General features: G+C 43.1%; 1 protein-coding gene across 2 annotated transcripts in view; it reads right to left on the minus strand.

Annotated features, from left to right (window-relative positions):
- Positions 1–25,104, minus strand: part of znf609a (zinc finger protein 609a) — a 125,370-nt gene that overhangs the window by 55,277 nt on the left and 44,989 nt on the right. For both annotated transcript variants that reach the window (XM_017485962.3, XM_017485964.3), the window contains exon 2: positions 24,158–25,033. In XM_017485962.3, the coding sequence (XP_017341451.1) occupies positions 24,158–24,901 (744 nt within the window). In that variant the 5' untranslated portion in view covers positions 24,902–25,033. The remainder of the gene's footprint in view (positions 1–24,157; positions 25,034–25,104) is intronic.

Consider the following 25,104-nt stretch of genomic DNA (forward strand, 5'->3'; position numbering starts at 1 on the left):
TTCTCAGCAGCAGTAGCACAAACCCAAGCTGGACCACGAGAACAGGCAGGCTCACAACAAGACGTTGATTATTACGGATGAGGCTTGGAATGACTTGGAAGAGCGGAAGATTTTACCCGGAGTGCTTTTCCATTAGGTTCCAGTCCAGATTTCAGGAGGTTGGGTAGGAGCCGTGTACCGACTACTCTCATGGAAAATAGTGGCAGGAATGCCAGCTATGCAGCCGTGCTACCATATTAGAAGAAAAAATGTAGGGCCGGGGTACTGTGTTTTTCCTGTTTTAATCCACCTGAGTCAATTCAACAACTAACGGCTGTGCTTCGAACAAGGAATACACTGAACAGTGTGTACAGTGCTGTGGAGCTTGAGAACTGGAGTTTGTAGGATTTGAATGCGTTAGCATGTGTGTAAGGTATATATGTTTACATTACAGCACTAAAATCAATTAACTAAACTAATGACACATGTATAGTATTACAGGATTAAACACAAACACTCTAGGTATGTATTAGGTATGTATGTAAGGGCTGTGACTGATGAGATGCAGGAATGCCACGAATGAGGTAAAATGCGCTAGTGTTGCGGTTCTGAAAGATGGAGGAATACTGACTTTCTCTGCACAAGAAAGGCTGAGATTGTTGCAATATTGTTAGACAAGCTTCCACTCCTACTTGGCCAGAGCCACGGGGTCATAGCTTTTGAAAATACCTCTGTGAAGACAACGTTTGGTCTCACCTCAGGATCTAGGCGCGACGTCGCTCCTTTTCCGCTAACAAAAGGCTGCCAGTGGTTTTACAGCAAGCGCTTTTTTCCACGAGTTTGACAGCTGAACCATTACACCGTTAGGAGTGGAGTTCTCCGTATACACTGCGCAAAAATAACACTGGCGAAGGGCTTTGAAAACAAGAACATGATACTACCCAAAGTCAAATCTGTCAGTGCCGTGAAACGTGCAGAGTTATTCGGCGTGTTCACATAATTTCCACCGAAACAGGAAGTCAGGGCGGGACGTATGGGGTGGCTAAGCCGTACTCGACGAAACTGTACCAATTTAAAAGTGTCCGACGAATTCAAGCCATTTCCAGTTGGATCACTGCGCCAGCTCGACGACGGCAACTTTCGGCAAGGTGATTTTTATAACGTCGGGGGCGGGGCACTTCAGATCCTAAAGAGCTTTTGATCGGACAAATGAAAAAGCTGAAGTGCAGTATAGAGCTGCGACAACTAAATCGATAAAAATCGATTATGAAAATCGCTGACGACGAATCTCATTATGGATTAGTCGGTCTGCGCGCGGCACGGGGGAAGATTTACTCGTTACGTTACTTCTGTTCCGAAAACACGTCTCGGAGAGTCAATACTAAAGTTCTGCCCCGAACGACGTACTGTACACTTACACTATGCACTGTGTACTCTAGCATCTAGTGTGCGGATTTTAGAACGGTAATATCGTATCAAATGGAACACTAGCGGGTTTTCACTAACTGGAAGTATAGTCCACTTCCTAGTCGACGGCGCTTGACGTCACACGCACGTAACGTGACACCGCTAGCTTTAGCCTCAGAGTCACCGATACTGACTTTCTTCAGTTTACTCTTGTTGTCAGCGTTACCTTTTATTCCCAACGTGACCTCAGTCCTAATCAGATGGAGGCGAAATCGGCAAGTGACTGAGGAAGAAAGTGTGCGACCTCCGAGTCCTCCAAGGCAGCGGAGCATTTTATATTAAACACCGCCGAGAAGATTTATAAACTTTATAAAGCAGAGTTTGTGCAGCACGGAAGCATGACAGTGATGAGGTCGCGAGTTGCTTAAAAGTTTTAGGTTAATTTAAGTTTATTGTCGTTATAGGTTGTGTTTGCGCGCTTGCAGTGTCAATTTTGTCGTTCGTTATAACGGAAGCGATGTGTTCGTAACGAGCCCGCGTTGCTCCTCACGCGCCGTGTTACAGAGTGTAGCGCGAGTAAGATTAAAACACTATGACCAGAAGTAAACACAAGTAATATAATATTCCTAAAGCAGCGAGTAACAGAAACCACAAGGGGCAGTGAAAGTGAGTTTTTATTATTAATTTAGGACTGTAGTTTAATTCAGTGCTTTTTGTGCATCCATAAAAATTAATTCTATCTATCGATCTTATTTAGTTCGTTTATATTTATATTATATATAAGTATTTATGCGTTATTTTTTATGGATTCACAAAAAGCACCGGATTAAACTACAGCCCTAAATGATAATATATATTATTGGGTGTGTGTGTGCATTGGGTTCTTTTCTGTTTTGGACAAACAGTTGTGTAAAGTTTTAGTCTGAATTTATATTTGTAAACAAACAAACAAAAAAAGGCACTGAAAGTTCCCCCCATCCGATTGATCGAAAAATAAATCGGCCAACTAATCGATTATGAAAATAATCGTTAGTTGCAGCCCTAATGCAGAACGATGTCATCAAAGTTGTTGGTCCGTATTGGTGGCACACAGAGAGAGAGAGAGAAAGAAACTGTACATTTTGAATGATTATATCTTCTAAATGCGTATGTTGTTGTTTTGGAGCCCACTAGCTTATAGATAACCTTAAGGCTGTAAACATCTACTAAACCTACCAAAAGCCACAAAACTTCTAATTTAATTTCACAGGGGCTTTAAGTGTACATGACGGACAACGTTATAAATTTATACTACCGACCAAAAGAATTTTTGTTAGCATTGGCGCGCTGCTTACTTTGTCGCAGCTGCCAGTAAAACAGTTGGACCTCGGAGTCATGTTCGTAATATTTGAGATCTGTAATTTTATTGAACTATTTTAAATGACATCCGAGCCTCCCGAACGTTCATGTCTTATTTTAATGGCTGCTGTTGTCGTCATGGTGACAGCATGGTTCTTGGCCAGCAGCATTTTTGCTGGTGGAACAGATTCAATTCATTCAAGTATAGCCACTTTTATAGTGTGGGGCACGGGGGGGGTGGGGGGGGGGGGCTTGGGGGCAAAAACGAGGCAGAGACGAAATTCAAGCGGCTGCTTTCTTTTCTGTTCTGACAATCCTCTGTTCCGCAACAACACAAGGGTTCATTCCCATCCTTCACTTAAACGTCTCCACAAATCAGTGGATATTTAAACCCTAAATCTTCAACAGACCCCTGAAAAACTGAGTGTTGGGCTGGAGGCTGCTCCTGCATGCTGCTTGCATTCCATTTAATCATGAGATTTATTTTTCCCCTCTCCAAAACAATGGGCTGATGGAGTTGCTACAGATGGATGGATGAATATATGGTGTGGTGCTGCAGAGCAGAGCTGTTAGGCTGCCGGCTTCCAGGAAACAGAATTTCAGGGCTGGACGCCAGAAGCTCTCTTATAGGCACAGGAATGCCAGCAGGTTCCTTAGTGAAGAACACAAGGTCCACTGTGTGTCCCCTGAACTGCTACAGATTGGTGGTGAAAGCAGGCCCCGCGTCCCTCTCCAAGGACAAACGGGTGTGGTTAAAGTTCTCTCTGAGGTCTAATCCTAAGCCGAAAGCGTCTTTAGAGCGAATTAAAAACAGGCACACATGGAAATATTTTCAGGCAGCCGCATTAACCAACCGAGCTCTGAATCCAATTCAATAACATGCTGACAGACAGAGGGGCTACCTTCCCTGCCCTAGTGTAAATAGGTTTAGTTAATATTACAGATACATACACACACACACACACACACACATATATATACATATATATATATACATACATATATACATACATATATATATATATATATATATATATATATATACATATACATACATACACACACACACACACATATATATATATATATATATATATATATATATATATATATATATACACATATAAATATACATATATATATATATATATATATACACACACAAACACATATACATATATATATATATATATATATATATATAGGGCTGCACGATTATGACCAAAATGATAATCCCGATTATTTTTGATCAATATCGAGATCTCGATTATTTATCACGATTATTCATTGATTTTAGGGACAACATATTTTTTATCGCACCTTCATATTTAAATAAACAGACCGCTGCTTTCTTGTATGTATGCTGTGCTACATTCCTGCTAATGTACAAATTTTTGCATGAAAGCAGACTGCTCCTTAAAGTCTCGTAGAACCAAAATATAAATAAAATTGTAGCCAAAATATAGGATGAGTTCAAATAAAAATGCCATCAACCAAATGAAAATGTGTGATCAAATATAACAATATGCCACCAAATGAAAACAATTCCGGCGTATGCAGAAAAGGCAATAACAGTGTTTACAGGAGGAGGGACGCAAGACAGTTTCTTTTAGGAGCACTTGTGAACCTAATTACAAAAATTTAGGAGCACAGTTGAAGTTTTTTTTTGTTTTATTATTATTATTTTTTTTTTTTTTAGAGATGGTAACATTAATGTGCCACGATATAACACACAAGTAGGCATGAGAAAACTTGAGCTGGTCAATTATGACAGAATTTAGGAACATGGTGTGAGCCATGACACATTAATTTACCTTCTGATCAACTAAATGTAATATTTTCAGTTCATTTTACAGACTGTATGCAAAAAACAACCGTTAACCTGTTCCACCTTGTAAACAAATACAATGAACATCAAATGTTCAGTGTCTGAAGTCGGCTCCTCTTAAATAAATTTAAAGCTACAATATTAGACATTTCCCGCTGTCATGGTTCTGGACTGGAGTCAGTTCTCGACCCGCTCGGTGTATATTGTGTAGATATCTGAATAATCTCATATAGGATGTGATTGGGTGAGTTCATTTACCCGTCAGATGCAAAGAGCTTTAGATTAAATGGTGTTCATTAGGGATGCACCGATCAGGATTTTTACGACCGAAACCGATCCAGATACCGATCTTTAATCAGGAGGTCTGTCATAAACAGTTAAATGTAAGATCTCTGCTCATGGTCACTGTTAATTGAATTAAAACAATAGCAATGAGAAATACTGTTGGTTAATTGACAAATAAACAAGCATAAAATATTTATTTTTAAATATCTTAAACAGTAAAGAGTCCTAATTAAAAGTATACCAACACAAGCATGATCCAGATTAGGAAAAAGGCTAATAGACTTCTAAGGGAATAGTGAACTAAGCTTAATGTCAAATTGATATTAAATGCAACCCGTAACAATTAAACATTATTTCATTTCTCATTTTATTTATATTTTATGAAGTTATTATAATATTTATTTTTTATCTATATTTGTAGATGCATTTTGGACTTCCTGTGGTTTTTATTCCGATTGTATTATACAACTCCGAACAGGTCACTCGCACCGGTGTGAATAAATATTTATTCAGTCGCACAAAGTACTGTTCAGTCGCAAACGCAAGTGAAATGTTCACACTGTAGAGCCCTGAGTTTATCTGCAAGGTTTTTTTCCTGTTCGGCGTGATGATGTTTAATGTCCCCGACAACCTCCGTAGTGCCATTTAGCAACACGATTTCCCCTCGCGCAAGCGCTGGAGTTCGCAGCGAAACTGGCTGCTAGAGCGCTAAAATGCTAACTCCTTTTCCGGGTTTGGCACTACAAAATAACGCCATCCCTCCGCCGCTCTATGTGATTGGCTGCAAGTTTAGGAAGCGCTTGATTTGATCTGTAGTGGAGTTTTCTATGAGCGGAGGACGAACTTGTAACGACAATATCACAGTCGATCATGTTCATTTAATCGTGGGCAGTCGAAATCGTAATCGCGATCGATATTCGATTAATTGTGCAGCCCTATATTTTATTTATATATATATATATATATATCGATATGTATACTGTTCATCTGACAGTTACTGAAAGTATCGATTCGAGCATACCAGAAAATTCCATGTAAAAGCCTAAACTCTTGCATCATGACGGACAGCCGGTGTTTTGCAAGGGGTCGGAAATAGATGGAGTCTGTCGAGCTTTATCCGGGCAGCGACAGAACTGCGCGTCCCTCCAGAGCGACAAGGCATCAAAGACGGCTCAACACATGCGCTGGCTTGGGTGAAAGGTGGCAGTGCAGGAATAAGCAGGTCTGTGGAGGCCCTGACATACGGCAGAGATAAACCCTGAACTGAAGACACATTCCACACCGCAGCAGTCATGGGGAGCAACTGCTCGAGCACAAAAGCAGTTCACAGCCAGCCAGAGACTTTCAAACGTGCAGAGTGACTGAGTGACTGAGTAAGTGAGAGGCCACAGGGGGGGCTTTAAACAAACACCTCATAAATCTCGCCCTCCTCCTGCTCGGCTTTTTAAAGCTCTGCTTGTGCAATTAGTCAGATCTACACAACAGGCAGGAGGAGCAAAAGAGCGAACATTATCAGTCAGAAGAGAGGGGGGGGGGGGTTTATGATCAGTATGATTATCAGGAGAGACCTTGTTTCGGATTTTGCTTTCTGACACGGATGCGGCTTTCACCTTTATGCGGCACGTTTTCACATGGCAGATTGCTAAAGGCAAGACATGACGAGGTGACAAATCAGAAACCTATCACAGATGAAACAGAAACCTAGACAATACACGCAGGGGACACTTATAAAAGTAGAGAAAGCGAAACCAGTCACAACATACTTAAGACTAAAGAACAACAAGGGTGCCTGCTTATCTTATCGGGTTAACATTCACAGAGAGAACCCAAGAACCTCGGTGCAAGGGTTTTGCTATGTGACAGATGATCCCACCATGAGAGAGAGAGAGAGAGAGAGAGAGAGAGAGAGAAACACAGAGCTGTACTATGTTACACTGCAGGGAAAAGCCAGAGCTGATGAATTTACCATTTGCTCTAAACGTCCTGGCCTGTCAGCTTTTCCATGGGCACTTTGTCAAATGCCAAGAACTTAAATCTGAAACACGGTGCCAAATATAGCTTAGTGCTTTTAAAAGCACAAACACTTAGCCTGTCAATTTGTCATCCTGTTGAAACCGACTAAGAGACTCGGGCCCTGTTCACACTCGTGCGGTTTCCATTTTAAAGCGCGTAACTGTTGCTACGGTCGTCTACACTACTCCGGCGTTTTCCACCCTCGGAAACAGAGACTTTCAGAAGACCCGGTTTTGGTTTGAAAACTACGGTTTCGGTGTAAACGGACCAACGCGAAGACTTTTGAAAAGGAAGGCGTGGCTCCGCCCACACTCGCCCCCTGACTGAGTCCTCTGTATCACTGCGTTTCATTCCCTGATTCGTCAAGCCCCTACCATAAGACCGTTACGCTACCTTGATCGTGAGCGAGCTTTGCTGGCTTTGTCATCATTCTCAGCAGCCATTGTGCAGTTCAATTCTGTATTTTACATAAACACTGCAGCTGCCTACATGCGCAAGACGCGAGCAATGATCAGATCGATCGGCAACGAATCTCATTTCGAGCGGTGTAAGCTCTACGTGGAATGCCGGCAATCATGCTCATTGTTTATTGTCACTGCCGGTGACAGCTTCCTGTTTACACTTGTACGTGCATGCCCGGTGTGCATGAATGGTCACGTGACGTGCGTATTCGCTCCTGTAGTGTGGACGGAGAGCGTTTCTGAAACACGGCGGTGTGGACGAGGACGGTTTTAGTGTAACCAGCGCCTCAAAAGAACTGCTGCACACAAGATAGATAAAGAGGCAGAGAGGGTAAGAGTCTCTTCTCACGTCTTGCTGAACTTTCGCGAGGCACTAAAGTTTCGGTCTCGTCGCTGCTGAGAGAGTGGAGATAGGAGCGAGCCTTCACACAGCCTAATCGGAGATGGTACTCGGTTTTAAACATTTAAACCTGATGCGTTTTTCACTGCCAATATAAAATAGCCATGACTTACTTGTTTTCTCACTACCCTCACGCAACCTGACAAAAATGCACACACATCCATACACTTTTTTTCCCCCCTTTAAAAAAACCTGTGACAGCCAGGACCTGTAATTTGCTGTAATTTGCACTCCTGTACCCCTGACAGGAAGCGTCACGCTTTCCTCGTCACGTATGCTAAAACTGGAAAGCGCACCTGTCGCAGAAACCCGTATCTAAAGAGCTGTTCTTAAAGATTCACGCTCCTTTCTCTGAGCGGTGTTCACTCCGTCCCAGCCGTACTGTTCTGTTACCACGGTGCGATCCTCTCATTAAACAAGTCTCGCCGCCCGCACGGACCTCAGCCGAGTGACACAAGCTGACCAAACGAGATACCTGCTAACCCGTCGACGTGTGCCCTCAGGCTGTCTGTTCGGTTTCTTCAGAACTTCCTTGTCTCGCTATACGGCCAAAAGTATGTGGATATCTGACGATCACTGCCAAACTGTTGCCACAAAGTCGGGAGCACACAACCGCATACGATTTCTTTGTTCACTGTAGCATTACAATTTCCCTTCAGTGGAACTACGAGGCTCGAACATGTTCCAGCATGACCGTGCTCCTGCGCACAAAGCGTGCTCTATGAAGACATGCTTTACCAAGGTTGGACTGGAAGAACTCGCGTGTCCTGCACAGAACCCTGACCTCAACCCCACTGAACAATTTTGGGATGAACTGGAACACCGACTGCACCCCAGACCTCACTAATGCTCTTGCGGCTGAATGAACACAAATTCCCACAGCCACGCTCCAAACTCTAGTGGAAAGCTTTCCCGGAAGACTGGAGTGTATGATGGTCAGCTGACTGCAAAATCTTCTTACCATATAGTCTAGTCCTGCATGATTCGTAATGGATTTTTCTTTTGTGTGAAACATACCAATCGGTCACAACGATCACAGATTGGTCCGTATGTACATCCACTCAACTGTATTTTCAGTTTTCCTAGTGGACGCTCGTCTGCATTCTGAACGACTACTTCAAGAGCCTACATGCTGAGTAAGCTAGAAAATGTATCATCATACTGTATTATGGAGACAAGAGTGCAGCGTGTCCTGCCAAAGGTAAACGGAAACCAGCGTCTTCGTAAGCTACGCCGGGGGACACTCCCGTACGTCTGCTGGGAGGTTCTCTTCTTGTTCACTCGGAGCTTCCCCAAGTTGTTCCTCCCCTTTTTCTACAGGCGCGTGCGTGTAGTCACGTGGTACGACGTCTACGGTCAGGGGTCACGGTAAATAATAGGGAGTAACGGCGCTCTATTTTATATAACGGCTGCCTGAATGAAAATGCTGCTGAATCAAAGCTGTTCTTCAGTCAAACTGTCCGTAAACCAGTCCCTTCGCGACATCGCGACCGCAGAAACGAGGGCGATTTTTCGAAATTAGCGCAGATGTGGGTCAAGACGCGTCATGTGACGTGATTACAACGTGCATTCAGCGCGTGCGTCGAACATGGGTACAGGTAAACGGTCTCATTTACCAACAAACATCGCTGTGAAAGACCGTGCAAAACAATTTCATGCGATTACGATTTCCGCAAAAAAAAAAAAAAAAAAACCCTCCACAAATTGGATTACAAATTAAAAAAAAAAAAAAAAAAAAAAAAAGACGCGGCAAAAATCGATTGGACTCCTGTACGGACTGCGTAAACACTAATTAAACCAAGAGAGCATGCGTTGGCTTGGTGTCTATTATCTGATCCTGCATGACCTTTCCCTACCTCAGCACTGTTGGTCGGGATTGGTTACTCAGCACTGACACATACATGTCAGCATCGTCGGCGACGTCAGCCACTGTCTTGTATATAACGCTCAGACAAATCATCGCCTGCCCTGCCCTTGTTCAGTGGCGGATATCACGCGAGCTCTCCGTTGCAGGAAATGAAGGGCTGTACTGGTTCGTAAGGTTTTGAACCACATCAAAAAAACCACACATAAAAGAGAACTGGTGCTAAAGAAGGAGATGACGCGTTTACATACGATACCGCCCTCGATTCATAACGCGTCTGTAGATACGCGTACTCTCACGTCAGACCACGTTTCCTGGCACGAGCTCGGTATTCCCATAGACTCGTCCATTTCTGCACGTAGACTGGAAATAGCAGAGATTATTAGACATACAGCATTTGATTTCATGCCAAGTGGCTGCTAATGTCGTAACAATCGGTGGTTTGTTTGGTGAGTGGTTATCCGGTGAGCAAACTCTTTATTAGCTTCAATGACATGTTCGGCTGGGTTGAAATTTATGACCAGGAACACTCGTTAATTATCCTCCAGCAGAAACATGAGTATAACGCAGTCTCCTTAAACGCCTTGGCGGACTTTCTGACAGGAACTATTTAAACACGTCACATCACCTTAAGGGTCGATGTTCTGAGAACGTCACTTTTCTAGTATCTCCAGGACGAGTGGCGCTTTCATAAGGCGCTTTTTATGACCAAGCGGAAAGTCGTTCCGTCTCTTTTCTATCCACTCTTTTCGAGCTGCTCCAATTTTGGATGTCAGAGCTTAAACATTATACCTCGTATTTGTAAAGTCCCTTCAGGTTTGAACAGAAATCCGCACCGTATTTTGCCATATTGACCATTTCTGTGAAAATCATTCTGAGTGTATTTTTATTAGTACCACAGCACAGGAAGTCAGATAAAAGGTCCAGCCGGAGAACGACTAGTAACACTGCAGGACGACTTGGGAGGAAAAATATCCGCGTTTTGTTCTATTTGTCTTGGTATAAAAAGTAACAAGATAAATCTCACGGACCTAAAAGGCTAAAAGACTCACTTATCTAAAGGAGTACATTTAAAAGCCCTCGTAAGCCTGGCCTTCATGTCGCACCCTGGTGCGATTCTCTGCCCTGGGCTACACGGACTGCACACTCAGTGGGAATGTGGTCAAAACTGGGTCTATATGTATGGATACGCACATCGACTATTCCTCACAGTACTCACCGCTTCTTTCATCACATGACCCGCACCGTTTCTTCGGAATAACCCGGCTGCGTGCGTTAATGCTCTGGCTAAACTACGTTTCCGAACGTTTCCCGTTACAATTAAAGCTATTATTGAACGTACAGCATTTAACGAATAGTTCTACACTCTTATTAGTCACAGACTAAATTAGCTGACCAAAGCTAAGATTTAACAGTCTGATAGAAAAGTAGCAGGTGTCGACATTAAGAATGGTGTTTTTGGTTGACAGTGGAATCCTAAGTGAACATGACTGTACATTAGAGAAGAACATTCAGCAGGAAAGACTTTAAAGCAGCTACAAGTAAAATTAAACACATGGGTGCCATTCCGCTGCAAACCATATGCTGTCACCATAATTACGTAATCGATTTATCCATATGGTATGGAATGGTATTTAATGGTATGGAATGGAATTTAAATGGTATGGAATGGTATGGTATGGAATCTAATGGTATGGAATTTAATGGCATGGAATGGAATTTAATGGAATGGAATTTAATGGCATGGAATGGAATTTAAATGGTATGGAATGGTATGGTATGGAATCTAATGGTATGGAATTTAATGGCATGGAATGGAATTTAATGGAATGGAATTTAATGGTATGGAATGGAATTTAATGGCATGGTATGGAATTTAATGGTATGGAATGGAATTTAAGGGCATGGTATGGAATTTAATGGCATGGAATTTAATAGAATGGAATTTAATGGCATGGAATGGAATTTAATGGAATGGAATTTAATGGAATGGAAAGGAATTTAATGGAATGGAATTTAATGGTATGGAATGGAATTTAATGGCATGGTATGGAATTTAATGGCATGGAATTTAATGGAATGGAATTTAATGGTATGGAATTTAATGGAATGGAATGGAATTTAATGGTATGGAATGGTATGGAATTTAATAATAAGGAATGGTATGGAATGGCATGGAATTTAATAATAAGTAATGGTATGGAATGGCATGGAATTTAATAATAAGGAATGGTATGGAATGGTATGGAATGGTATGGAATGGTATGGAATTTAATAATAAGGAATGGTATGGAATGGTATGGAATTTAATAATAGGGAATGGTATGGAATGGCATAGAATTTAATAATAAGGAATGGTATGGAATTTAATAATAAGGAATGGTATGGAATGGCATGGAATTTAATAATAAGGAATGGTAAGGAATGGTATGGAATGGCATGGAATTTAATAATAAGGAATGGTATGGAATGGTATGGAATGGCATGGAATTTAATAATAAGGAATGGTATGGAATGGTATGGAATGGCATGGAATTTAATAATAAGGAATGGTATGGAATGGTATGCATTACTGAACTGTGAATGTAGCATTTCTACATTTACTCTGTCTAGTGAAAATCTACAGGCCTCTAATAGGCTTTCATCTGGATACACACTACACTAACTGTACTCATTCCTAAAATATACAATGTGCACCATGTACCTGGTTAATGCCTGCCACGAGACATGTGGTTTACTGTACCAGCCCTTCTTCGTCTCCTGTCTATTCAGCGATCGAACGTGTCGGCTCCGTCTCATTTCAGCTACAGCCGGGACAGCATGGGCGTTCCCTGGTCTGCCCGCTGAGCTTAAAATACCCCAAGACCACATTCAGAGTGTGTGCTGAGCAAGTTTAACAGTTTGTCCATTCTGACTACAGCGCTGTGCCCATGTGACACGGTGGGGGTAGGAGTTGTCAGACAGAAATGAAAGAATAAAAGCACGGGGCGGGGGTTAGATGGATTGATTCGTGTAAACAAAAGTGAAGATTTATGGTGGAGAGTGAAAAGCTCGGTGCTTGTGAATGAGCAGTGGAAAGGGGACATGGGGATCTGAGGGCTGATCGAGTACAACCTCGGCACAGTGGGGGAGAAGAGAAGAGAGGAGAAGAGAGCAGAGCATGAGAGAAAGAGTGAGGACACATTCCAGGAAAGGTTCGGCTTCCCCCCCCTCCTCCTAACTGGGACAGCTTTGTTCTAATGGAGCACAGGCTTCCTGGCCTCAATGAACTCTGAAATGATTTCGCTGGGGAAACAGAAGGCTAAACTGCTGTGTGTTGATTAGCAACTCAGTCTGTGTGATTCATACTGAAACAGGAGTCAGGACTTTTTGAAGCTAGGAACTCGGATCACGATTCTCGGACCAGTTTTGTAACGAACAGCATGCTTGTTAAATCCGTACGTTACTGTACTGCGGCAGCTACGCTCTCCTAGCGGATGTTTCTGAATGACTCGTCTGTATTTCTGAATTACGCTCACGTTTACACCGCGAGAACCTAAATCTCAGCGCTCCAGAAGAAAACCAATACAGGCTCGGGGGGTTCTCGATCATATTCGACTACAGTAACCACATCTATAAACGTTTACAAGCCAAACACCCCTTTTTAAACAGACTAGAGTTACAAACAACGTTGTTCAAAACAAATTTGGTGCTATAAAAGGCGTCCACCTTTTTAATGAGACGGATATGGAATTCAATATTCCTTTTCAAAACGAACAAATGTATACAATGAGAAAGGACGTTTTTTTAAATACACAGCGTTCCTTTATTAACAGTTTTATAAGTGTCCTTTTCGTGGTTTATGAGCGTGCTGCCAGTTTTACCCAAGTTTACGTTCGCCAGAGACCTCTCGTGTGGGCGGGGCTTAACAGGGATTTACTCTCATCGGCTACTGAGATTTGGCTCGTCGGGTCGAGTGCGCAGCTGAGAAGGAGGAGGATGCCGACAACGATGACGCTGCGTGCAGTTCCTGAGAGCTCATCTCAAAATAAATAAATAAATAAATAAATAAATAGAATTTTTATGGTATGAGACGCCCCAAACCTCAAATATTAATCACGAACTAATACACTGACTGAGTGAGTGAGTCACTTCCACTACAAAGTACAAACACGATAACTATACGGAGAACCGCATTCAGGACGCGCTCCAAAATTCACCACACTGAACTCTTCACTTCCTGGTCAGGGAGCTGTCGAGCCGGATCTCACCATCCAATGAGAGAACTCGCTGTTAAGCCCCGCCCACACGAGAGCCTGAATGGCGAACGTAAACCTGCGGAGCGTAAAGGAAAACTCTGGCAGTGCGCTCATAAATTAGTGCAAAGAAGCTTGGAAAACAAACAATGGTGCTTAATTGAAGACCGCGTTTTAATTTTTGTTCGTATCTTGAAAACTTACGCTCAACACTTTCGGCACAGATTGAACTCCACAGACGGAGACTCGGGCGCGTCCTTCACTCAGATAGTTTGGTGACAGGGAACCTACAGTTTCTGTTTTAATCCTATCCAAAAAATGTTTTTTTTATTTAATTTCAATAAAATGTTCCTTTTTTTTTCTCTTCTTAAAGCTTTTCCTCTTAAAAGTCCTGATTTTCCGTTATCTTTTAAGTACTATTTGTAGTCCCACTTTTTACATACATATATATATATTTTTTTACACAAGTTTGTCACCACCATTTAGTAGCGGGTTACTAATTCACACGGCATGTGCGAGCTGTGTTTTTTTTTGTTGTTTTATTCACACAGCATGTGCTTCTCGTGTTTGTGACACACAGGGAGGGAGCAAAGGCCCACGCAAGACTCGCTCACTTACCCCATTCATCAGATTCATATAATCGCTCATCGGCTGCCTAGAAACTCGGAGTTTAGTATTCGGTACATAACATTAAACATTTGTGTTAGGACACATTTTGTTTCTTCATGCTACAATTTGGGTCATTTAAATAAATAAATAAATAAATAAATAGACAAATAAATAAATAAATATTCACTCACAGTTTTTCCGACATTGTTTCTGCTCTTCCTCTTCTTCCTCCTCTTCTTTAGGTGCGTGTTCATTAATCGCAGTGTATAAAGGGGTGGGGGGGGTGGAGCTTATTCTTTATGAAGCACTTGCCTAAGTTCAAAAGCTGCAGAACTGCCTTTGTTGAATCAAACTGCACTGAGAAATGAACGGACATCGAGATTTTAATAAGCGTTTTTTTTTTTTTTTTTTTTTTTGGTGCAGCCCAATTAGCAACCTAAATAGCGTTCAGTCTCCCATTTAACTTCTCTTGTGCCGTTTTCTGTGGGCTATCTCTGTACATCACTTTATCTGTGAGAATCCTGTATGTCAGATTAGGACACTAAAGAAATAAATAAATAAATTCAGGCAACCTGAACTCTTCTAGATCCTCAAATATCTCAAACGCTTAAACTCCCATGCCCTTAAACTCTCCTTCCAGCCATCTTCCATATCCTCCCATGTTGCAACATGATCATCATTCACTAGGCGCGCACACACACACACACTATACTCTAAGTGGCATTACGACGGTAACGACAATAATGGGTGGGGGGTGTGGGTGGGGGGGTTAGGGGAATATCCCCTGCCCATTTTTTCCCCATCACAGGCCCATCGTGTAGAAACCCACACTAACATCAGCCTGATCTTACCCTCCCCTCATTTCTGCTCTCTTCCTGCAGTGCTGGTGGTGTGTCCCTCTGTTCTCCTGTCCTCCCCTCCCCCTCTCTTCTGCCCCCCCCCCCCACTACTCGCGCATTGAGACACGAAAAGGAGGCTCGCTGGAAACGTGCTGGCTGACAATGGGGCACAGCTGCTCGGACTGCAAACCGGGCTTTCATGGCTTGAATTAGCAATGCCAGCTAACTCCCCCCCCCCCGTCCCTCCCTCGTTCGCTTTCTCCTCTTCCCCTAGTGCGCTCTCTCTCTCTCTTTTCTACCCTCCCCCACCGTGAACTCCACAGCCATCCAGACACACAGCTTACAGCCAGTGCTGAGAGAGACACAGGGAGGGAGAAGGAGAGGGATAGAAAGGCAGAGGGAGGGGAGACCGAGGCAGCCATGAAAGGGCTTTGTTTCTCAGTCCTGTGATCGCTTTTATAGGCCTATCAGGCATGCCCCTGTCCTCACCATTCATCGGAGCCATGCTGGAAGCTGCCCTTTTATGCTCATGCACAACCGGCTTGCCCTGCCCAATACCTCACTCATTGTAAGAGCTCGCGGGGGGGCAACAACTACCACCATTTCATCTCCCTCACCCCCTCGGTACATTCTTTACAGCACTACGGTATGACAACAGATCCTCGACGAGATTTAACACCGAATGGGAAACATCGTCCATTCGCAATTGCCGAGATCCTCTTTAAAGCGTGCTTGGGAGGAAACGGACGAGAACGTAAACATAAAAGTCATCGCTGACGATGGCTACGCGATGCCCTCGTCGTTACCTTCCCCCGTTCCCTCGCTCGTTTTAACTCGACGTGGATTCGTCCGCAAGGACGCGCCGACTCTGTGTGCGACGCAAAGCGAGTCGATTCTGGACTCTTTTCGGTGAGAAAGAAAGACAGAGTCATCAATCCCCATCCCCCCGGCAAGCCACCGAACTAAAAACCTCGACACCTCACACGCTAACACACGTACTCCCGCTACCTCTTCAGTCTCATCGATCACTCGCAGCTGCGCATCACACACACACCTGCAGAAACTAATCCGGCACACCAACATACAGTGGATGATTATTACATAACACGGAAATTTGACTTTACAGACTACACTAGACCTGCAGGTCCATATTGTACAACGTAATCGCCAGCGCTAGGTGTTCTTGCGGCGCGGGTTAAGCCGAACGAACGTACTGAAGCATTAAGGGGAAAATATCAGAATGAATGTAAAAACAAACAAACAGCAACTGAGAAGTGGCTCGAACTCCGACTGAAGGTTCCGGCACGTGTCTGTCTGACGTATCATAGGTAGGAGACGTGGCGGAGACAACGTTCACATCGCGTAATCGTGCTCAGTGTGAAAGGCCCCAAAGGCGTGTCTCATCTCAAACTGAAGAACTGACCGAGATGTTCTCGCTGCTGACGTTTTTTCCCGATCAGGACGGACGGAAGCACGGACGAACGCTCGGATGGTCCGGTGGCAAGAATCTCGGACAGCCAGAAAATCGGCCTCGGGTTCCTGAACATGACCGTCTCTGTATGACTAACAGGAAGGATGACGTTTGACCTTACTGTGACCTTGACCCTGTCTAGATCGATTCCAAAATCAATTCATCTGCTGGTTAAAATAATATCGTCATATAAATCTTAGAAATATTCAAACCACTCCCTTCTTGAGATACCATGCTAGCAGAAATCTCGGGCAGACGCACAACTCGAAAACATCACGGCTCCGCCCCTCGACGCATGGCGGCATAGCGACAGATCCAAACGGTTAAATAATGCTTATAATAATCAGATCGGTCCATCCAGGATTTTGCGATGGCAGAAACGAACACAATCGAGGAAAATCTTCTCTTTTTTTCCTGCAGATTTTCCGCAGATTCGGGCCACGGTGCGTCATGTGACCAGCCAAAGCACCCTTCGACTCACGTGCGTCGACCACGAGTACATCCAAAACGTCTCGTTTAACAACAAACATCACTGAGAAACACCGCGCGAAACAATTTCACGCAGTTGCAATTTTGCCAATTCGAGTAGTTTTCCGGGGGGAAAACCCCCCCACAAAAACCTCCGCAAACTACATCGCAGATTTTGAAAAAATCCGCAGCAAAATCAAACATTTTTGACCGCAACAACCACAAAAAAAAAAAAAAACCCCAGAGAGACCCTGTACGGACTAAATAATAATTTTTCAGAATTTACTTGTACTGAACTATGACACAAATCCAACAATCTACCTTAAAGACAATCTGCACACTGTTAAGGTAACCGGAAATAAGGAACGAAGGACGGGTTTTGGACCAGAACCCAAAGCTGAACCCGGAACGCAGGGCTGCTATCTGATGATCCCGAAACTCTCCCAAACCACACCGTGATAAATAGAAAGCTAATCTTGTTGCCGCATGTCAGCCGGGATTATGCCAAGCTATTGGTTTGCCGAGCCTCCTAAGAGGCTGTGATACAAAGCTTACCCCTGGGAACCCATTCCTTCAAATAATTAAGTCTTTGGAAATATGAGAAAAATGGAATCTTCTAGGCTACCGAATCCTTGAGGACAAGCTGGAGAGGTGAAAAGAAAAAGAAAAAAATAGACGGCGGTATCGGTTATCTGGTTCCTTTTAGAAGATGAGGGTAGGCATGCCCGTGCCTGTGTGAGATGACTTGAAGAAAGCAACAATACAATACAGGTTTTTGTAAGGGGAGGGGGGTCTGGTCACTAAAATGATCAGTTTGAGCAATGACACAAAGACTCGAGAAAACAAACAAACAAACAAACAAACAAACAAACAGCTAATGATTTAACAAAATGGTTAAACACTTTCCATTTGAATTGTGTCTAAGCATGCCATGGTAATCCCCATCACAATACAACAATAACAGCCACTGAAAGATATCACGGCTTTTCAGAAGCACAAGACATTCAATCTCCGGCATTATTGTGTTCCAGACTTTTCACTCAGCTTAATCAGGTAAGACATTATTCACTGCCACTTGGCAAATCCACTGGGCTGCACACAATGGCAGCTAATTCCTCATTTGAGCTAGCAACGAGGACTAGCAGGGTGTGGATTAGAGCCAGCTCGCTTTAGGTCAAGCCGAGAGCCAGATGTTGGACAGTTAAACATTTCCACACACAGTGCACCTTCAGTGCTTTGACAAGAATTTCCTGGATCGCCGTCCAGCTTCACTACAAAGCTAGCGACGCCCGTCAATCAGCGGCACAAGAACTGGTCATGACTTGGTCTGCTCGTTTACGTCCAGCGTGAACTACTGATGGAAAAACTATGTTCGACTAGGATTCAGACACGTAGGTATGCTTGTAACATATAAAAATAACATGTGTGATGTTATTCTGCCTCGCACCTCCAGGGTCAGGGGTTCGAATCCTGCAACCACCCAGAGTTTGTGTGTTTTTGTTAAGCGCTACGGGAGGGGGTACTCCGCTTTCCTCCGCCAGCCCAAAGACGTACGTTGTAAGCTGCCTGGTGTTTCCAGATTGTTCATAGTGTACGTGGATGTGTGTGCGTGACTGTGCCGTGCCCAGCCATGGGTTGGCGCCCATTCCAGGGCGTCCCCCGCCTTGTGCCCAGAGTTCCCCGGGTTAGTCCACACACTCCCCGTGACCCTGTGTAAGATAGACGGCATGGAAAAAGGATGGATAGATGGATGTTTTCAAATGTTTTAGTTTCTGGTACAGTTCGAATTGCTATACCAGGAACGCAGGGCACATCAAGATGATCTTGAAACGTCATTACACAGACAAAACCCGGAACGCTCCAGAAGACGGAAAAACTAAAAACTACTGACATCGGCCGTTACTTTGTTTTAGCCTTTGAAATACAACTATGAATTTTCACAACGAGGTTTTATATATATATATATATATATATATATATATATATATATATATATATATATATATATATATATATATATATATATATAAAAGGATAAACTTGGATGGATATGTACATCATATTCCCTCTGACGACTGCCTAGTGTTTTTTTCGTATTTGAGAATGGATTATTAGCCGTTAGATTTATTACCCGAGCCTGACATTTCCTCATGTGGATGCGTGCAGTGGTGCCCAAATAAAAATCCTTTCGTACTACCTCCTACTAGATCAGCGCATGTCTTTAGGGTGTCTCAAAATAACTCGCATGAGCTACATTTTGATTTTTCAAAATCGTCCAAAGCAGTTTATAACCCAAATGCTATAAATCCTGATGGAGATGGTAAACGTTGATGGGAGAAAGAAGAAGAAGAAGAGAAGAAAAAAAAAAAAGGCGGTGGGGGGGGGTGAGCGACACTGCAAAAAGAATTGGCAGATCCTTGAACTATTCATCCATGCTCTCAATTATCCACCAGCTCATTTCAAAGGAAGCAGCTACCACTTAAAGAACTGCACGCACTTCAATGGCTTCCATTCAGTATGGAACTGAGCCTGCAACCACAATGGAGGCTTGTTTACTCTGTGGAAATCCTGCAGCATTAGTTTGCAATCGGAGAGGACAAATGGAAATGTCTAGAACTCGCCAGTTAAAATGGCGCAAGCCTGTCACTATCTAAGATATTCTGATCATCTGTTAGATTTACGCTCCAAGATTCTAACAAAAGCTGAATCTACAGGAAGAACCTCGGCTGTACTCGAAGTGACACGAAATAAAATATACACATAAAAAATTTAAATAAATGAAAATAATATTTATATATTTCATATATATATAATTATAGTATATATATATTTGTGTGTGTGTGTGTGTGTGTGTGTGTATATATATATATATATATATATATATATATATATATATATATATATATATATATATATATATATATATATATATATATATATATATATATATATATATATACACACACACATACACTATATCAGCAGAATATATATGAGTGGCTTACCCCCAAACACAATATTTGGCCTTACAGAGAGAGAGAGAGAGAGAGAGAGAGAGAGAGAGAGAGAGAGAGAGAATGAGAGAGAGAGAGAGAGAGAGAAAGAAACAGTCCTTAGCTTTCTTTTCTTTTCTAACCTCAGTTAGAATACCGCATCGCCACCCAATTCAAGGCTCTGTACCACAGATAAGAAACAGGACTGAGCATGAAAGTATCCAGTGTTATTCTGATGGAAAATGTGCACGCCGTGTGCCATGTTTGCCGATGCCAGTCTGGCAGAGGATCCCGGCGTGACCCGGCGGTCTCACATTCCGGCACGGCCCGAGTGAGTGAGGTTTCTGTGGGGAGAGAAAGCGGCCTCGCCGACAGCCCACTCCGATCTGGCTGCACCGTGGGACACGGAAACCATAAACCACTTTAGAGAGGGCTGAAAAGCAGGTCTGGTTCCCGTCCGTCACTCGATAGCATCCGCTCGCGCTTCCAGGTGCGTTTCTTTCGGGAGCGTGACACTGGGAAGAGACTGAAATGTTTTCATTTCATCTGCTTCCACGCTACCTCCAATGCCCTTCTGAACAAAGCCCCTGTGCTTCTGCAAGGAATGATTTGGAAGCGAATAGCGGCAGTCAGAGGCAGCTGTGAATGGAGAATACTGGGAGCAAAAGGATGTAAGGACGGTTTTACTCAGGGGAATGGCTGTCCTCTCTATTGACCATTCAGCTGGACCACTGGCTGCACACATTGCTTTGGGATGAGAGCTACACCAAACTCACAAGCAACTGATATCCAGGCTCTTGAGCCTAACGTTATTACACAGAACTGGCACACATGACAGTCATATCATTAAAACATGCAGATGGAAAGCTCCAAATAAAACTAAAACTAAACATGGAACGGAAAAGTCAAACAAAGGAAGGCATGGCCGTATCCTCAGTCCAGGGCAAGGTCCGTTTACCAATCGATCAAACAAAAGAAGAACCTTTTTGTTTTCTGAGGCAGTAAATCTCTCTCTGCACCTTCTTTGACTCGTCAGTGAAAAGCAAATGGAGCAGAAGTACAGAAACATTACCTTTCAGCAGTTCTCATAGGGAAGCGGGTTTGGTAGCCAAAAAGCAAATCCAGGATTAACTGCTGATCATACACCAAGAAGCCTTGGCTAGCATTCTAGATCATACAAATTCCCTTAATGAACAAAACTTGAGACTTGGCACCGGTTTCACTGCAAATCACTAAAGCCTCATAGAGCGTGACTGGGGGAAAAAAACAACACAAAAGAAAACACAACAACAACAAACAGTAAAAGATTCAAACGGGGATTTTGTGTGTGTGTGTGTGTGTGTGTGTTTGGAAAACGGCTCCACACTGCACTAATTAACTGGTTTTAACACCATCCCAAGCATGCAACACGGTTGATGGATTAAGTCTTTACTATAAATTGTCAACTAGTATTCCACATCTGAAAAACAGCTGCCGTTCTTCCTGGAAGACTTCTTAAGCTTATCCTTATTTTGGCATGCACATCTGTCGTTTACGATCCATCATCATTCAGAAAATCTGGTAGAGAGATATCTTCGCTCCATTATGACGGCTGAAGTGGGACATTTGAACATTCGCAAATAAAGCGCCGTTTCCAGCCCACGTGTTGAAGACGACGAAATCGCCACTTCCGGGAAAACTGCTGCAGAGCGTCAAGACAAACGGATGTTGTCTTAACTGGGGAAGCCACTGTACCCCCCCCCCCAATATTATAAATAGCAGTGTGAATCTTTGGGTTGACATGCGAATCGATTCGATTCAGAATTCACTGGTTTTCGGATGCCCGATATTTGGGAACGGAATCGCGTGAGACAGTTCTAGGAGGTAATTCTACCAAATCATTTTGATGACCGGCATTTCAGAATGACAAAATCGACATTCGAGATGCTGTGCAACGAGATCGGTCCGCTGCTTAGTCCAGTTATGAAGACCCAAAAAGAAAGAAAAAAAAAAAAAAAAAAAAAAAAAAACACATTGCAGTTGCGCTGTACAAGCTGGCCACATGCGCTGAATATCCAATCACATGATTTGCTGAGACAAAAAGTCACATGACTTTCTTTTTTTAAGCGCATCAAGGAGTTTATCCAGTAAAGGTGTTTCAATCGTAGATTGTGCGCAAGTCTTCTTATCGAATCCAAAAAAACGATCTGCCTCATAAGTTTTTTTTTTAATGCACATTTTGAAGATTTTATTCGCGTGAATCTGGTGTTTCCATCCACCCTTTAAAAAATAAATAAATAAATAAATTTTTTACGAGATATCCCAAAAGTCGCATGAAAATACGTGGATGGAAACATAGATAATGTTGCTTAGCTGCATCACACACTAATGCGACAACATACTAGGAGTTAAACTAGCACAGGATGGGAAATAAATAAATAAATAAATAAATAAATAAATAAATAAATAAAAACACTGTTCTGGCTCACATGCAGAATGTTGCAATATGTTGTTGGAATACTGAGGAGACGCAGAGCCAATAATTATGTGTAATAGACAACGGTCGCCTCAAGGGGAGAAAACTCCCACTGCCTGACATAAAAAAAATAACAAAGGCATTTGCAAAGAAAGCTGCTGTTGGGACAAAAGAGAGAGGGAGAAAAAAAAAATCCAACACATAGTAAAGGATCCGGGTTTTGATCGCTACAGCAGTTGGGACCTGTTCTGAATCTTTAGAAATGTGGTTGTTCTGTTGGTCTCGTACACGTAGCCCTTTCTTAGATGAACAGGATCAGGCTCTTTCATAAATCCTCCATTTTTATGAGTCAATAAACGCTGGATCCATATCGGATTATAATGTCAAGAAATCATTTTTAATCACACCACCTGATGCGTGAATAACAGTAGGGCTTTTTGTTATGCATGCCAATGAGCCAATTCTGGACTGTTAAATGAATAAATCGAGCTATTAATAATTAATCATAATGTAGTGTTTCAACAGACGGCGAAATCTCGAGAGAAAAGCGAGAGGAGTTCTTTTATTTATTTATTTATTTATTTTAAGGATGACCCCGCAACATAATTCTCCCAATCACAGAGGAAACTTCAAGCTCGTAGCCACGCCTTGGGATGCCAGTCCCTCCAGGATTACGCAAAATCGAGCGATACTTCGCAATATTCGGAAGACCTTGCAATGCTTCAAAATTTACCGCAGATTCTCCGGAGATTCAGGCCAAGGCGCGTCGTGTGACGTCATCGCAACTCGCATTCAGCCAGATCCCTCTTTGATCCATGTGTGGCGAACACGAGAAGAGCTAAAAGGTCTCACTTACCAACAAATGCCACTGTGAAAGCCCGTGCAAAAGAATTGTGTGCGAGTGCAATTTTGCAAATTCGAGTAGTTTTTCGCAAACAAACAAAACACACTAGTTGCATCGCAAATTTTGAAAAAAGCTGCAGTAAACGAGCATTTTTGGCCGCAACGACCACAAAAAAACCCCCCTAAAACGCTGCGAAATCCTGTGCACTCTTGTATGTGCTGATGAATGTCAACACATTTACCCAAATTCACCTTGACAATAGAATCTCAGTCATTAACAGACATAAGAAACATATCGTGAATATCTCTACAATGGCTCAGAACAACAATCAGCAATGAGGCTAGAGTGGAGTTTATGTTGGTCTCGCCCCAACTCGATACTGGACGCTTGAGTTCTGCGTAAGGTTCTTTACAGTACAAAATGCAGACGGTGATATCTGGTTGCTCGTGAGGGCTCCCACTGCTTTACTGCCAGTAGACCACCCAGATAAGTAGTCATTTTATACCGTAATTATCTAATAAAGTGAATTTATCCAGAATGCAAGCGATTTTTTTGCTTGTTGAGAAACGCTGGATTCATCCCAATGGCGTCCTCAATACAGAAATCACCGAAAGGCAACGAGATATAAACGCGGCTGTAAGTCGGCTCGGAAACGCCACCGTACTCACCTTTTCACTCTTTACTTTCTTCAAGCTCCTACAGTCGGTGTTCTCCATCTCTTCGGGTTCACTTTTAATAGTCAAAGGAGGAACTATTCCAGCAGCATCAATGGCAATATTCCCAATTTGTTCAGCACAGGTTAGGTCTGAGTTTTGCCGTCCTTCAAACGGGGTATTGCGGGATGGTCCTAAGGTTAAAACTGGAGCTGCTGTGTCCTTGTCTGTGGTCACATTTCCAGTTGCTACTCCTTCAGATTTGTCCTTTTTATTTTTCCCGGTTCCTCCATCTTTGTCCTTCTTTCCACTTGAAACGTTGCGAGAGGTCTTGGTACTTTTATCCGCACCTTTGCCGGCACTGGCTAATCCTCCTGTAGCTGTGCCTGTAGTCGGCCCTGTACCCTCGCTCGGGGTCCGCACTTGCGACTCTTTCTTGGCCCCATCCGGGGTTGAGGACTTGCTAGTATCCTTTGAGTTTTTATTACGTTTAGACTTAGACTTACCATCCTTGCCTTGAGCAGGCACGGGGCTTACGAATTTGATATTGTCCGGCAAAGCTGCCACCGCGCTGGGGGGTGCAGCCATTCCGCCCCCGTCTTTAGTGGCAGACATCTCAAGCTTGTCCTTCTCTAGGTCGGCGTCAAGGTCGATGATCAGATTGCCAACTCCAATGTCCCACTCATCTCCGCTGTCGTAAGTGTCCACCGCATTTGAGTCCACACCTTTCCCGCCTGCAGTGCCACTACTTAGGGACATCTTATTGCCAACGGCCCAAGCGTGCCGGAGTGGGGTCTGACCTTCTCAGACGTTCTGGGGCAGTAAGAAATGCTGTTCCAGTAGCCTCAAGGTTGTCTTGGTTTCCACTTCCCAAATGCCCACATTTTTGCCCTGGAAACAAAAAACATTGCAGATTCAAATTAGTTACAATGGAAAAATTTATATGAAAGAAAGAAAAAAGA

Source organism: Ictalurus punctatus, chromosome 14 (genome assembly GCF_001660625.3).
Source record: "Ictalurus punctatus breed USDA103 chromosome 14, Coco_2.0, whole genome shotgun sequence".
NCBI classification, from domain to species: domain Eukaryota; kingdom Metazoa; phylum Chordata; class Actinopteri; order Siluriformes; family Ictaluridae; genus Ictalurus; species Ictalurus punctatus.